Source organism: Scomber scombrus, chromosome 24 (genome assembly GCF_963691925.1).
Source record: "Scomber scombrus chromosome 24, fScoSco1.1, whole genome shotgun sequence".
NCBI lineage: Eukaryota > Metazoa > Chordata > Actinopteri > Scombriformes > Scombridae > Scomber > Scomber scombrus.
Window position 1 is genome coordinate 8,744,337 of NC_084993.1, and position 14,296 is coordinate 8,758,632.

Consider the following 14,296-nt stretch of genomic DNA (forward strand, 5'->3'; position numbering starts at 1 on the left):
CCCTGCTGTGAAGAGAACAGCGCGGGGGATAAGATCTCCTGCCAAACTGCTCTTGACAAACACAAAGAGCTCCCTCCGCTGCTACTGAACTGCACCCTCGCCACAGTCCTCTACGTCGACAGATAGAGTAGCAAAGGGGAAAAGGGGGTCTGTAAGGCAGAAGGTGAGTGAAAAGTGGTAGAGAAAGACAGAGAAGAGAGAGAGAGAGAGAGAGAGAGAGAGAGAGAAATAGAGAGACAGAGTGTGTATGTGTGTGTGTGTGCGCAAGATAACGTAGGCTAGAGAAACCAGATTGACACCCCAATGCCGTCAACGTGTGGGTGAGTGTGTCACAGATACAAAGGCAGATAGGCTGAAGAGGAGAGGTATTGTTAGAGAAAAAACACACAGCACCAAAGTAACCTATGTCCACACTCCAGACACAATGGACTGGAACAGCACAACACCTTTCTCCTGTGCTCCATTCACACACACACACACACACACACACACACACACACACACACACACACACACACACACACACACACACACACACACACACACACACACACACACACACACACACACACACACACACACACACACACACACACACACACACACACAAGCCCCTATGTAAACAGGGTGTCACATCCAGAGTGGCACCTCTACAAAGTCATCTTACAATTTTCTTGTTTGGTCACTAGCACATCACAACCTAACCTGTGGTTTCTTGAGATGTAGATCAATTTGACATTTGAAAAATGTTGTTATTGTTCATCTTATGTGCTCAGACTTGAGGCCAAGACGTTATGATAAACAGTTAAATGAAGTATGAACTTGAAAATAGACACTGTAGGGTGAGTGATATGCTCAATCATAGATTATATAGTTTGTCCAAACAGAATAAAGTCTATGCTTTATGGACTGAACAGCTAGCAGCACCTTTCCTTGCACTCAACTCCTGCAAAGAATAAAAGTGGAGTAAAGCAAGTGTGAAGATGACTATAGACTTCCATTTCTACGTGAGGGATGGTTCCTAAAAACTCATGAACTTGATGCAAGCTTCATTATTATTTATTCATCTGAATAACTACTTCTCTTTTAAAAAGAGAATGCCACAAATTACTGCTCAATAGTGAAGGAATATCTTCTTAACACCCAAAAGAATAATACAATCTATTACTGAAGCTGGATAAAAAGACATCAGTTGATGAACTTGTACTAAAATCTACCAAGCTACTAATTTGAAACATTAGATACAGACTGTGTTTTGTGATGATACAACCTCCACAGCACAGGTTAAAAAGTCCTCTGTCGTCCAGTCCTTCCAATCACAGATTTGTGGGTGTGGGAGTTGACACCATGGAGGCTTTGATGAGTGAATCCAGCTTCAGCCTGCTGCAGGTTGATGCGTTTGACCTTCAGATACTTTAGTGCAACTCCTGCCAAATCTGCAAACCCCAGAGTGAGCTGCAGTGACTTTAAACACAACCATGGCTGCTTCTGAACATCACAAGTCTGTTGATAAAACCACTAAACTGCCACCTCAATCTCAGTCTGAGAGAAAGGTAGATAAAAATGCTTGTTCGGTATGTCATGTCCCATGAGAGCTCCATCAAAAAGAGGCATATACACTATTGTAGGCAGGAGCTACTTCATATAAATATAAAGGGAAGTTTTAAACAGAATAAGCAATTTAAAACAGTTGTTTATATCATCTTACACAGGCAAAACTCAAATCTGAAAGCTAGATTTAGAAAACATATCAGGTTTTACATATAGAATATAGAGTATACAACATATTTAAATTTAAAAATTATTTTGTATGCAAAAAAAAAGTCAGTTTACAGGGAGTGAACATAACAACATGGACACTTAAATAGATAGATAAACAGAATATGACAGTCTTGCAGCAAAAAAAGACCATAATAAAGCTTACGTGTTTTTTTAGTCATACATGGTGGTATTACAACATTATTTTTAGGGCCTTCATTTGTGGCATTGATGTGTGGTTGTGATGCATTTTGGGTATTGTATTCATCCTTTGTACTTTATGATACCAAATTTTGTCAAAAGATTGTTGTGCTGCAGAGTGAAGGTTATTTATCATTATTACTTCTCATTCACTTGTCTTGTCTTTGTATGAACTTTGAAAACAAAACCAAACATCACTATATTCTGGAATAAGTTGTATTCTGGAAGATATTTTGTCACAGAAGTGATTCTAATAATGCAGCAATCTCCTCAATTAACAGCAACTGAACAGACACAAAATCATTGATGCTTGAACTTTGAAAATTGCACCCTGTTGCAGATTGAAAAAATCATTTGACAGACTGTCAAACCAAATCCACCATGGTTCTTTGGTCTAACCAAGGCCTACAAAAGGCTCAGACAGAGGTAAGTTACTGTTGTCTCGGTTTCACATATCTGAACAGTAAATGATGAGCTTGACAACATTCTCAATTATCAAATTAATAATAAAATGCTACTTTTCTTCCAGGTGAACAGCCATCACCTGAACAGTTTTGTAGAGCCCCAACAGCTACAAGGGGCCCAAGGATCACATGTCAGTAAAATGCACTGTAGTGCAAGTACTTATAACGAAACTAACAGGTAAATGTTGCATTAGATTTCATGTAAGTTTACATATAAGTTACAATATACATGTTTAATGTGCTACATGTGATATACTCATTGTGGCTCAGTACTTAAATTTACCCATTTAATAAAATGCATCAAACACTCTACTTTACTCGACCTTACTATATTCTGTCTACTTATGAGCGCCTCATGGTATCTTTTTGCATTGTATGATGCCAAAATCAACTGCTGCCACCTTTTTTGCAGAGTGTGCACCTTTCAAGAGGCAGCCATTACACCACCTCCACCCAGAAAATACTACTACTCTGTTTTCTTTCATGCTGAGGAGGTTCCATTGCCCGAAAGCAGTGGACTAGCAGACCTGGATGAGTCTCCTACATGGCCAACAGCAGAAACACAAGTATGGCTATCCAGAATCTATCTCCAACTTCCTTTAAATAGGGAAAATAAGTTGAAAAATGAGCCCCAATTTAGAAAACCAATTGTTCTGTCTCTGTAGGATTCAGCACTTGGAAATATTTGCCCACTGCCCCATGAGAGCCCTCTGCCTCCGAGTCCGCCACCTCCACAGACAATGGAGAATGTAGGGTTTCCTTCTCTGGATGATGAATTGTCCTTTTATATGTCAAAGCCTCTCAGCATAATGGCCTGTGATGTTCCGCTGCCTCCAAGTCCTTCACCTGCTGACAATGTGCTTGACATAGCACACACTCCTGAGAAGAAGTACCCAGATTTGAGAAACATAGGGTTTCCTTCTCTGGATGATGATATTGAACCAAAGTGTCACAAACTGTTGCTGCCTCATGAGGTTCCACTGCCTCCAAGTCCGTCACCTGCTGATGCTGCACCTCATGTGTACACTCCAGAGAAAGAGCACCTGGGTTTGACCGGGTTTTCTTTTCTCAACGTGGATACTGAAAAAGTGCCAAAGCCTCTCAGCGAAATGGCTTGTGTGGTTCCTCTGCCTCCATCTCTTCCACCTGCTGCCACTCTGCCCACTCCAGAGAAGAAGTACCCAGATTTGAGAAACATTGGTTTTCCTTCTCTGGATGACAAAGTGGCCTTTTTGATGTCCAAGCCTCTCAACATAATTGCTTGTGATTTTCCTCTGGCTCCAAGTCCTTCACCTGCTGATTCAAAGCCTCTGCCTCCAAGTTATCCACTTGTTGAAGCTCCTCACCTTGCAAAGAAATACCTTGATTTATCTTTTGTCACTTTTCCTTGTCTGGATTATGACTAGTGAGCCTGTAACAATGAAATAACATACACAACCAGAACAAACATTTGTGTTATGTGTCTTCTTTTTTCTTGTATTTATAAAACGTGACTGAATTCAATTTTTGTCTCCCATTTACTAATTCTAATTGTGAAAGGTAAACTAAAAGAACACCTTATGTAGAAGAGTGTGTTGAGGCCAGTTCCTCCTCATCATGGTGGAGTTGTAATGTATTTGAATTACTCACAGTTTTCACCAATGCTAGGCCGAAAACACCGCACAGCATATCTCCAACTGATCTCCAACATAGAATACTAAAACAGTTATTAAACTAGGTTTAGTGTGTGAAATAGCAACAGGAAGCCATTTTTTTCCTATGCAAGATAATGTATCAGAATATTGGCTAATGGCAACTCTCTAACCACAAAGAGAAATTATACTAAATATTGGAGATTAGAACTGATGAAAATATTTATCTTACTAATGAGTTAAATCAGATATAACAAATTGAGCTGGAACCGCAAAATAAATGTGTTTCTATGCAGGAGATTTGAGTCCAAAATAAATACAACAGCACCAGTGCGACCAGAAAGAAAACAACAAACTTAATTTTAAGCATGCCTGGCATTTTCTGAATAGTCTGGGTGGGGTAAACCTCATATTTTTAGTCCAGGATTTGACCTTGGCCAGATGTGCACATTTATATCATCAACACATGTGGTAACAGATTATTCCCAAAATGCACAAAGCCTTGCCATGCCATGAGACATTTTGCATGATTTATTCCTGCTTTGAATGATGAAGTATGAAGTGGGAAGTATTAAATGAACTGTAAGTGCTGCTATGATCTCCCACCCACAAGAAGAATTAGGGGGAGGAGGGGGCACCTTCCTGCTTGAGTAGCTCCGGTGTCGGGCCGACTTCCACACAGCTTGGCAGGGTGGCTGCCAGGGAGAGGAGTGTCAATTTTAAAAGAGCATCTCTTTCCTCTAGGCTGGAGGGTGACGGATAATGCTTTTGTGCATTACGGAGAGGGGAAGGCCATCCATCACAGCTACGTGCACGCCTTAGCCTGTGTGTGTTTACAATGTGTGCATGTGCTGATTGTATGCAGGTAGTGTTGCTCTCCTCCAGGCTGTGGTGTGGTTATGCAAGGGGTGGAGGGGGAAAAGGAGGAGGAGGAGGAGGCCTTGCGGTTAGATGCAAGGCAGGCATCTGGAGACAAGGACTCTCACTGGTGTCAAGCGGGGGCGGGTTATTTATTTGGTTGGGGGTCGTGGGAATACTGGAAGCATCTTCTTGCTGATGAAGAACTGATGCTCTCAGACACATTGCAGTGCCAGTGGTGGTGTGTATTTTGTGCTCCAGCACCAGATGTTGTCATAGGGTGGATAAAGGGAGGGAAGGAAACACAGGAATGCAATAAGAAACATGCACATATATATATACTGTATATACTGTACAGTATATGATTTCATATTCATAAGTTACAGGAGCTGGCTGCAGTTTTGACAGTGTCACCAGTCAAAACTCAGCAGGAGAGCGTACAGCAGGAAGGCTCATATTCTCTCTCATTCATGTGTGGGGAAAATATGAAGTTAAAAGAAAAATCATGTTTTGGACACAAATGGCTGGAAAATACAGGTGCAGAAGTGAATTTATGTGTGCATAATTTGGAACATCTTTTGTATTTTGACTTCTATATAAATCTGGGAGGAAATCCAGTCAATATAGAGGCATATAATTACAGAAGCACATCTTATTCTTGGCAAGGTGCTGAGAAAGATAGTAGTTGACCCGGTGAACTTGCTCTGTTTAGCATGCCATGCTCTCTGGGGCTAACATACAACACCCATGCAAATCCTGTTCCTACAGCCACTCTTGTTTCCATAACAACTAAAGGTGAAAGAGCCTCTAACCAAAAACGCAGAGCAGCTTTGGTGGGAGGACACACGGGAACTGACACACACACACACACACACACACACACACACTTACTGTAAAACAAGCACACACACAGTTCCATACTGCACAACAAAAATACACACATCCTCACAGCTGTAATTTTACACACCCAGACTGTATCCACCTACCCATCCGCCCACTCCTGTTGTTTTCCTTCTCCAGGTGTGTTCAGAGAAGAGGGCAGGTGGTGCGTGCTCCCCTGGCTCCATCCTCTGAGAGTTATTACAGTTACAAATAATCCCATGATGACGCCAAGTCCAAACAGTTTCAAAAATAAAGACGGGATATTGATTTGATATTTGCAGCGGTATTTGTCAGTGGATTCGGCCGCTTGTTTGTTGTTCTTCCCAGTGTATATATGAAAACTGCAGCGCTTGTGTCTTTGTGTGTGGCCTTGGTCATGGGAGGAAGGCCTTTTGTATAGCTTGCTTATTCTACTACGATGTGTTTACTTGACTCTCTGCTTGTGTCCCAGTGGCCTGATGCTGTTATGTCTCAAAGGGCCCAAACTGTGGCTTGAGAGGGACTGATAAGCAAATTGAGTAGGCCTCTTTCCTCTTTGCTGTTTGGTTATATACAGAACAATTTTACATTTGCATACAATGTGTTCCTTTTTACTGCCTCCTTTCTCAAATCGCTGTATGAATATTTTGTAGCATGAGTGCAAAAGCTTGTAAGAGCATAATGGTTTCAAGCCCATACAACTGTGAGATTCACTTCTGTGATAATGATGATTCAGGTGAAAAACAATACTGCACCGAAAAATGAGAGGAATGCTCAGAGATAAATCTCCAAAACACCTACTGCAAATGTTCCATGAATCTTACCTCTGTGACATAATTCAGCGAGGGCCTCTATGGTGTTATGAGGAAAGGTGTGTGTGTGTGACAAGATAAAGAAGGAAAGAGAGAGAGAGAGAGCTTGCTAAGTTGGCGGTTTGAATGATGTTTAACTGGAGCTCAGCACAGTTGAATGATGCTGTAAATCCACTTTCTCCTGGGTGCAGATACTCAGAGCACGGTGGTACAGAACTATCACAGAGAGAAGGATGTCACCACATTAATGTCACCACATTACAGTCAAGCACGCGCACACACACAAACATACACACACACACACACGCACACACACACACACACACACATGCACGCACACTACCTCCTACAAGGCATAAAATATAACCCGTACCATCAACAGCAACCCACTCAGAGGATTGAGAATATACACAGAGCACAGAGCTACATCCCACATTAACCAAACACAGAGGTCTCTCCTCTTGAGGCTTTAAATCCACACTGGCCTCACTGACACATAATCTTCCTCTGCCACAACACTTTTCTTCACAGCTTACACTGCTTATGATCAAATCATGAAAACAGAGTTAAAAGGAAAACAACAAAACAAGGCGGACACTGACTGACAGCTGCAATTTCATGCCATAATGGAAATCAGTGTTGTGTATAAATAAATGAAAGCTGGGATGAGGTCAATGTTTTGTTTTGTTTTTTTCAGCTTTAAGAGATGTATCTACTATATGTCTAAATGTATGATTACAAACCTTTTCCCTTGCAGATTGGTATTCAGTTGGCATTTCAACTAACATTGATATTTATAACTTCACTTAAGGGCATTTATTATAGCAAGTTGAACCAAATTGAAATTACTTGAGCAATAAAAGGCTTTTAAGGGCAAAAAAAAAATCCCCTTCCATGCTTTTTCATTTTACCTTTTTATTCAGTGCCGCATTTTATGTCGCCATCATACTGCAGTGTCCAACTTCATCAAAGAGGAAATGTGGTGGGTGTTCTTACAAAGCCGCTTCGTAAACACACGTTACTTGTGGAGCTAATTTGATTCAGATGAGGAGATTTATGTGCAGAGCCGAGCAGACTCGGGAGGTTGTTTTTTTGAAGGGTAGAATCGTCAATTATTTTGGAACAGATGGGTCTCAAAGTGCAATTGAATTTGATTATCGCCTCAATGGAATACATAATGAAAGAGCCCTAATTTGAAGAGAAAGTTATGAGAAGGCCATTTCAATTACTCCACCAACTAAACTGGGGTACCAGCCTTACACAACACACTGACGCATTCAGATGGTTTTCTATTTCTTATTTTCTTTCTTTCTTCCGCTTTAATGACAGCGAGAGTGAATCATGATGAGCACAGCTGTTTATTTGCTTGTTTCAGATATCTGGCCCAGATGCATTCTTGAAAGCGTGAAGCTTTTGTCATCGTTAATTGATTACCACTTTTCATGAAATACAACTTTGTTAAAAAAAAAAAAATTCTATTATTGACACGTTTGTTCAAATAATAACAGGCCTGGCATGTCAATTCTGTAGAAATTATTTGACAGATTCGGAGTAAAGAATTGTCTAACAGTGCCAGTATTGAAAAGAAGCTGTAAGATGTTTTGTCCAAGAGCGTTCAAATCCTGACAACCTGTCAAGCGTGATTGCTCCACCAACGACTCTCCTTTACTTAACTTGTGATTGACAGTTACATTTTTAGCTTTTTTTCCTCTCAGGTTCAAGAGTTCATATTGATTGAGGTTTCATGACAGGCTCAGAGTTTATTTAATCTGTTTTGAGAATAAACTTTAAAAAATGATCAGTTATTCCTTCATCTTCAGAGCACTAACACAATAACCACCGCTCCCTAATATAATTTTAGATACGTAATTGCTGTTGTTTGGACTGGATGTTTAAAAGTGGATTCTTGCCAAATGGGAACAGGTTATTAGGAAGGTTTGTTTGTGTTTGCAGCAACACTAAATAGATAGCAACACCATCCTAATACCAAAAGCTACGATCTAATTCAACATATCAGTGGTTAAAAAGATTACCTTGGGCAAAGTAAAAGGAAATATTCAAGTCTCAAGACTATTTAGAGGTCTACAAACTCCTTAAAGGTTCATAGATTTATCTTAATAAGTTGTGAGTGAGGGCTGCTTTAATCCAAAGCAATTGCTTAAAACTGTACCACTGTTACAATAAAGATTTTCTCAAGCTATTTTGAATTGTAATCGGTCTCTTCAGATGCAACACCTTCACTCTAATCTGACCACAAACACTCCAGACAGATGGTTAGGACCCATTGCGAGAAGCCTCCCACCATGCCTCATAACAAGTTTCCCGGGCTATATAGGGCAAACATGACTGTAAACACACCAGCCTCAAGTGGAGCGAACAGGTGGCCCGCCGCATAGGATCTACTGGTCACGTTGTGCGTGTGCCCACAACTAAAGATCATTTACAAGGAAATGCTCGAGCCTTGCTATGACGGCCTAGGATCTGCTGATGGAGAAAATATCAGAGCTGTGGTGCTCCTGGGAAATCAAATCCAGAGCACTGCACCCAAACATCGCTGATGAGCAATACCGGCAGCAGCTTCAGTCAGACAGGGAGTAGCATCCAAGCAAAAACGAAACTAAAGCCAGACCATCAGAATTGTGGTCCCTAGTCAACAGGCCTAAGAAATGCCTCAAATCACACTCTCTCTATCTTTTTTATCAAGTTAATTTCCTCTGTGCTGCTTCACAATGACAAACACACACTGGCCTAGTTTGGAGCTGTGAATAGAGCTTTTCTCATCGCAATCATTTCCTCCATGTATTTGTTTTCGGAGGCAGTATCCTCTGGTGGTCGGGACATGATAATGTCACGGAGGAAGGAAAGTGATGGTCTGCCTGGTGTTTATATAAGACTTTGGCATTTGTTGTCACTGGGTCTGCCGTCATTGGCAGGCAAGTTGCCACAGAGGCCCTTTCAATCTTCCATCCTCCACACACACACACACACACACACACACACACACACACACACACACACACACACACACACACACACACACACACACACACACACACACACACACACACACACACTCTGACCCATATAGGTGCTTTGAACCGCTGGCAGGCCCGACAAGATTATCTGGGCCCCCTTCCCAGGAAGACCACTGGGATCTGGGTGCGCGGTGGTGTGTGCGCGCATGTGTGTGTGTGTGCATGAAACACATCTAAAAATGTAAGTGTTCTCTGTCAGTCACTGCATTTATATATGCATCGCTGCTGCAGTTTTCTGACAGCACTTTGGATGCTGTTGAAAGAGATGTGAGGTTAGCCTCCAGGTGGTTCTCTTCTTCAGACTGTCACTGAAGGTGCAGGGAGGATGATATGCAGGATTTTTGAATTTGGAATTTATGATTTCTGAATTTCTCCTGGGAATGCAGAATTGTACTCTGTTAATATTCTGCATGACTACATCAAAAAACATTTTCAAGGGTTAACAACAGTTAAAACCATTGTATCTTTATCCAGCCATGTTTCACCTTGCTAGGACACCATGAGAACCGTCTGTGTATGAACATAAAGGAAATACTAAGTGATTAATTTATTATAAAACCAAACAAAGTTTCCCCCTACCTGTGATGACTAATGTTCTGCCTGTCTGCCATCTCCTCCATCTTGATTACATAATCCCTAGATTAATTAGCTGTGTGTTTCAGTCACTTCCTGTAGCGCGACCATCAAATGGGCTCCCTCTGCAATCTGGCCTATCGACTTACAGGGCGCCAGAGCTTTTTCTTTGAAGGCCGCCTTGGCTTCAGAGGCAAAAGAACTCTCTGATCTGACGGCTAAAGGAAAGGGCCCCTGCAGTGTGCCATTACAGACTGATAAAAACCTAGAAAAACAACATTTGGGTAACACACACACTCACATGGAAAAAAAAATTAAGAATAATTTGGTTGTGAAAACAAGAGGCGGTACGGAACAATGACAATCTGGCTCCTTTGGTAATTTCCTGTCGGCATTCATTCATGTGATGTGGTCGTGACTGTTCTGCCGGGATCAATCAAACCTGTGAGCAGATGGCATCGTACTCCTCCGGCGGACTGGGGATTGTCTGTGTCTTTTCAGAGGCGGTAATTGGCCCGCTATGTCATGGACCGGAGCATGCTAACAGCCACTGCCATCGCCGCTGTGTAGCGACAACACGTGTCATTCTGCTTTGTATGTCTCCCAATGTGGTACCTGTGCTACAGGCTCCATTTCATATCAACGCAAAGTTGTGTTAAATGTTGTCAAAGTTAATAAGGTATGATGCCAATCTACTTCAGCAGGGAAAAACACATTTCAGTGCACACAAACTGAGAAATGCAACATTAGTTTTGGCGCTCTCATTTTAACTGTCAAGTCACAACTGTAACAGCCCCCCACCCCCCACCCCCACCCCCCTCACTCCATGCACAAAATGTGGACCACTTTGGCTGCCTTACTACAGGCGTCCACAAGACCAAGAGGAGTGAACTATATCGCATTCTGTATCTAAAACTCAGTGTTGCATTTGCTAACAGGGTTTGCATTTAGGTGAGGAAAGCTTATGTGGATAAATGGAACCGTGTGTGGGAGACGCAGCACGCCGTATAAAAGAGAAGCAGAGTAATTGCATGTGTACTGTATGACTGTGTGTGTGTGTGTGTGTGTGTGTGGCTGAGACGCCGGGCACTTCAAAGCTTTGATGTTGGAGCTCCTAAATGAGGGCCACCAGAGGTCCAGACTAATGGGACATCATGGGGAGATTAGAGGCCAAGTGCAGCAGGCTGACAACACAGCATTATGTATGTATGTGTATGTGACAAAAAGAGAGAGGCAGAACATGAGTTTGTGAGGGAGTGTGACTCCCCGTGTGTACTATTTTTGCAATTAAAAGTGAAAGTTTGGCTCCGAGTCTCAGATGGAGTTTGTGGGTAATTTGACAGGAAGCATTTAGTCGTGTCCACATGTATTGCAGGAAAGTCAATCATGCAAAGAAAACCTTGCATCAATCAAACTGTTCTTTTAAACATTTTCTAAAAGCATCACAGCAAGAAAATCTTAGCCAGCATATTCTTTAGTATGGTATAAATCCTTTATTAAATAATCATAACAATAATTATAATAACAATAATAAAAAGAGCATTTCTGTACAAAGACCCCTTTAAAACAACAACAACAACAGCAGTCCGAGCAGTGCGAAGGGGGGATCCTGTCCTTTTATGTGTTTGGTCCTCCCTGGCAGAAGGGGGCACTATCACTGTCACTGTCAGTGTCACATTACTGTATCTGATGCCGGCTCCAAAGGCAAGCTGGATCCCCGAGGCTCCAAGGCACTTTGAAGAGAGTCAGTGGGATCCAGAGATGCGGGCCTCAGAGGAGAAGGAGGGCGGTGTATGTGTGTGTGTGTGTATGTGTACATGAAGAGGGTGAATTGGGTGAAATGTTGAATGCATGTGTTTACTTCATAGTCATGGGGCTCAAATATATACCTCATGCTTCTCAGCAGCAGCCACTATTCCCTTCATTTTTAGGTTTGAGTGCCTCTCAGTGTGTATGTTCATGTCTTTCTGAGCGACAGTGTATTAATGTTCTGTATATACATCTGTATATACAAGCGGATCCTGTCAGTGTGTGTAGACGAGATGAACGTGTGTGTGTGCGTACATATGTGTGTGTGTGTGTGTGTGTGCGTGTGTGTGCATGGGAGGGAATAATGAGACTTTTTTCCTCTCACCCTCTCCTTCTCATGGCTTATGAGTCCTTTCAGAGCGTGCAAGACAAGACCTTTTCTGATTGGTTTCAAAACCTTCCCGAGGAATGCCCGCCTTGCTGTGCGAGAGCTGACATTAAAAAAAATAAAAAAACAAAAACAAAACAACTTAAAAAAATAGGCCACAATTAGCCAGTAGGTTGAGGTGGGGGTGGTGTAATGTATGTGTGTGTGTGTGTGTGTGTGTGTGTGTTCGTGTCTGCGTCTGTGTGTGTGTTTTAGGTGGGTAGGTCCTTTAAATCATGGCTTTTGAGGTCCACAGGTAAAAAGAGAGAGGGATGGATACCTCCTCTCTAGTCTTGGTGTCGCCTCAACGTTCCTTTTCAACATTTCCGCGAACAGTTTGCTTTTAAGGCTTGTTGTGTGTCCGGGCACACAGTCAGTCGATTGAGAAGAACTGTTCCTGGCTGTGCATTTGTTTTTGATCCCATTTGTTTTTTGTCCTTGCGAAAGCACAGAGGGAACACCGCCCCCGTGAGAGGCAGGGGATTTTAGTGCTCTGTCAGTCATCGTCTCTTTCGCTCTCTCTCTTTTTTTTTTCTCTTTCTCCAGTGGTTTTCAGTCTCTGCCCTTAACAGCAATCCATAGGTTGCACCGACCAAAGCTCCTTGACCTTTCACTATTAACCACAATGTAAACATGACCTTCTCTTCGACAGGAACCAGTAACAACAGTCTCTGACAACTAAATCTAACAATAACGCTCCCTGTCATTAAAAGAATGTGTTAAAATGCCCCCCTACCTCCCCACTTCTACACACACATACACTTTCTTTGCCTCTTTTTCTACTTATCTGCCATCACAGACTGGCAGTAGGTCAGAACGAAAACATTAAACAGAAAGAAAGTGACCAAGCAGAAAGAGAAAACTTGAGGGACGTCAGTGACTAAAAATACCACAGACTGTCAGGAAGGAAGAGGATAACTGAGGCTGATAGGTAGCAGAATCTACGACGGAACAAAAAAGCCAACGGGCCACACATAGGAGCTAAGTTCTAGGCCACTGTGTTCACATGTGATCAAAAAGACGCTTTCTAAGCACGTTCCTAACCTACCACCTTTCCAACACAATGTGTTCTGACTCAGTATGTGTAGCTTACAGTATCCAGTTTCAAAACTAGACCTCTTACAAATCTATGATGCATTTATAAACAGTTGTCTTTTGGTGGAGCAGGAATCTGTAATTGATATGTGTAGATATTTATTTTTTGAGGCCTGAAACCCCCGCAATGGAACAATCCATCTGGGTGACCCCAGTCTTTCTCTCATTGGTTCAAAAACCACAAACACTGGACTTTGCCATGTTTTCCAAACAGGAAACAAGTACTCATTTGAGCTAAAAAATGGCATTCTTGTTGTCCAAGGATCTGCACCATTGAGGAAGTAAACTGACACTAAAGTGAACTGGAGGAAATGAAGAAAATAGTGAGAGGTTTTCACATAATGGCTGTATCTCTCGCGTTCTGTCTTCTTTTGTGGTTCTTCTCTCAACCTCCTCACGCCTCAGTGCAGCAGCGCTGTTGGTTCAGTTTGACCTTGTGCTTGAGACCATCGTACAGTTCGAAGTTGTAGTTCTCCAGGGTGGTGGAGGAGCGTGACGACAGGCCGCTGTAGGAGCAGGTGCAGTACAGGAGGAGGCCGGCGCAGACCGCACCGAGCAGGACGCCCAAGGAACTCATGACGATGATGGTGACCAGGATGGGGTCCAGGGTGTACAACCAGGAGTTGTCCTTCTCTGAGACGCGGGTCACTGGAGGGTCAGATGACGGGGATGCTGTATTCCACTCCGGGAACTGTAAACCTGATAGAAAGTGAGATGAGAAACACAGGAATTTGAATTAATGACAGAAAAGTGGTGGCGGTATAAAATGTGTAAAGAGAATAAACGATTTTGAGATTGAGCAATTCATCATTTGTTAAAATCAGGCTTAAGG

General features: G+C 42.2%; 1 protein-coding gene across 1 annotated transcript in view; it reads right to left on the reverse strand.

Annotated features, from left to right (window-relative positions):
* Positions 1–11,717: 11,717 nt before the first annotated feature.
* Positions 11,718–14,296, reverse strand: part of nrp2a (neuropilin 2a) — a 62,468-nt gene continuing 59,889 nt past the window's right edge. The window contains exon 18 of the mRNA XM_062414443.1: positions 11,718–14,163. Within this exon, the coding sequence (XP_062270427.1) occupies positions 13,859–14,163 (305 nt within the window). The 3' untranslated portion in view covers positions 11,718–13,858. The remainder of the gene's footprint in view (positions 14,164–14,296) is intronic.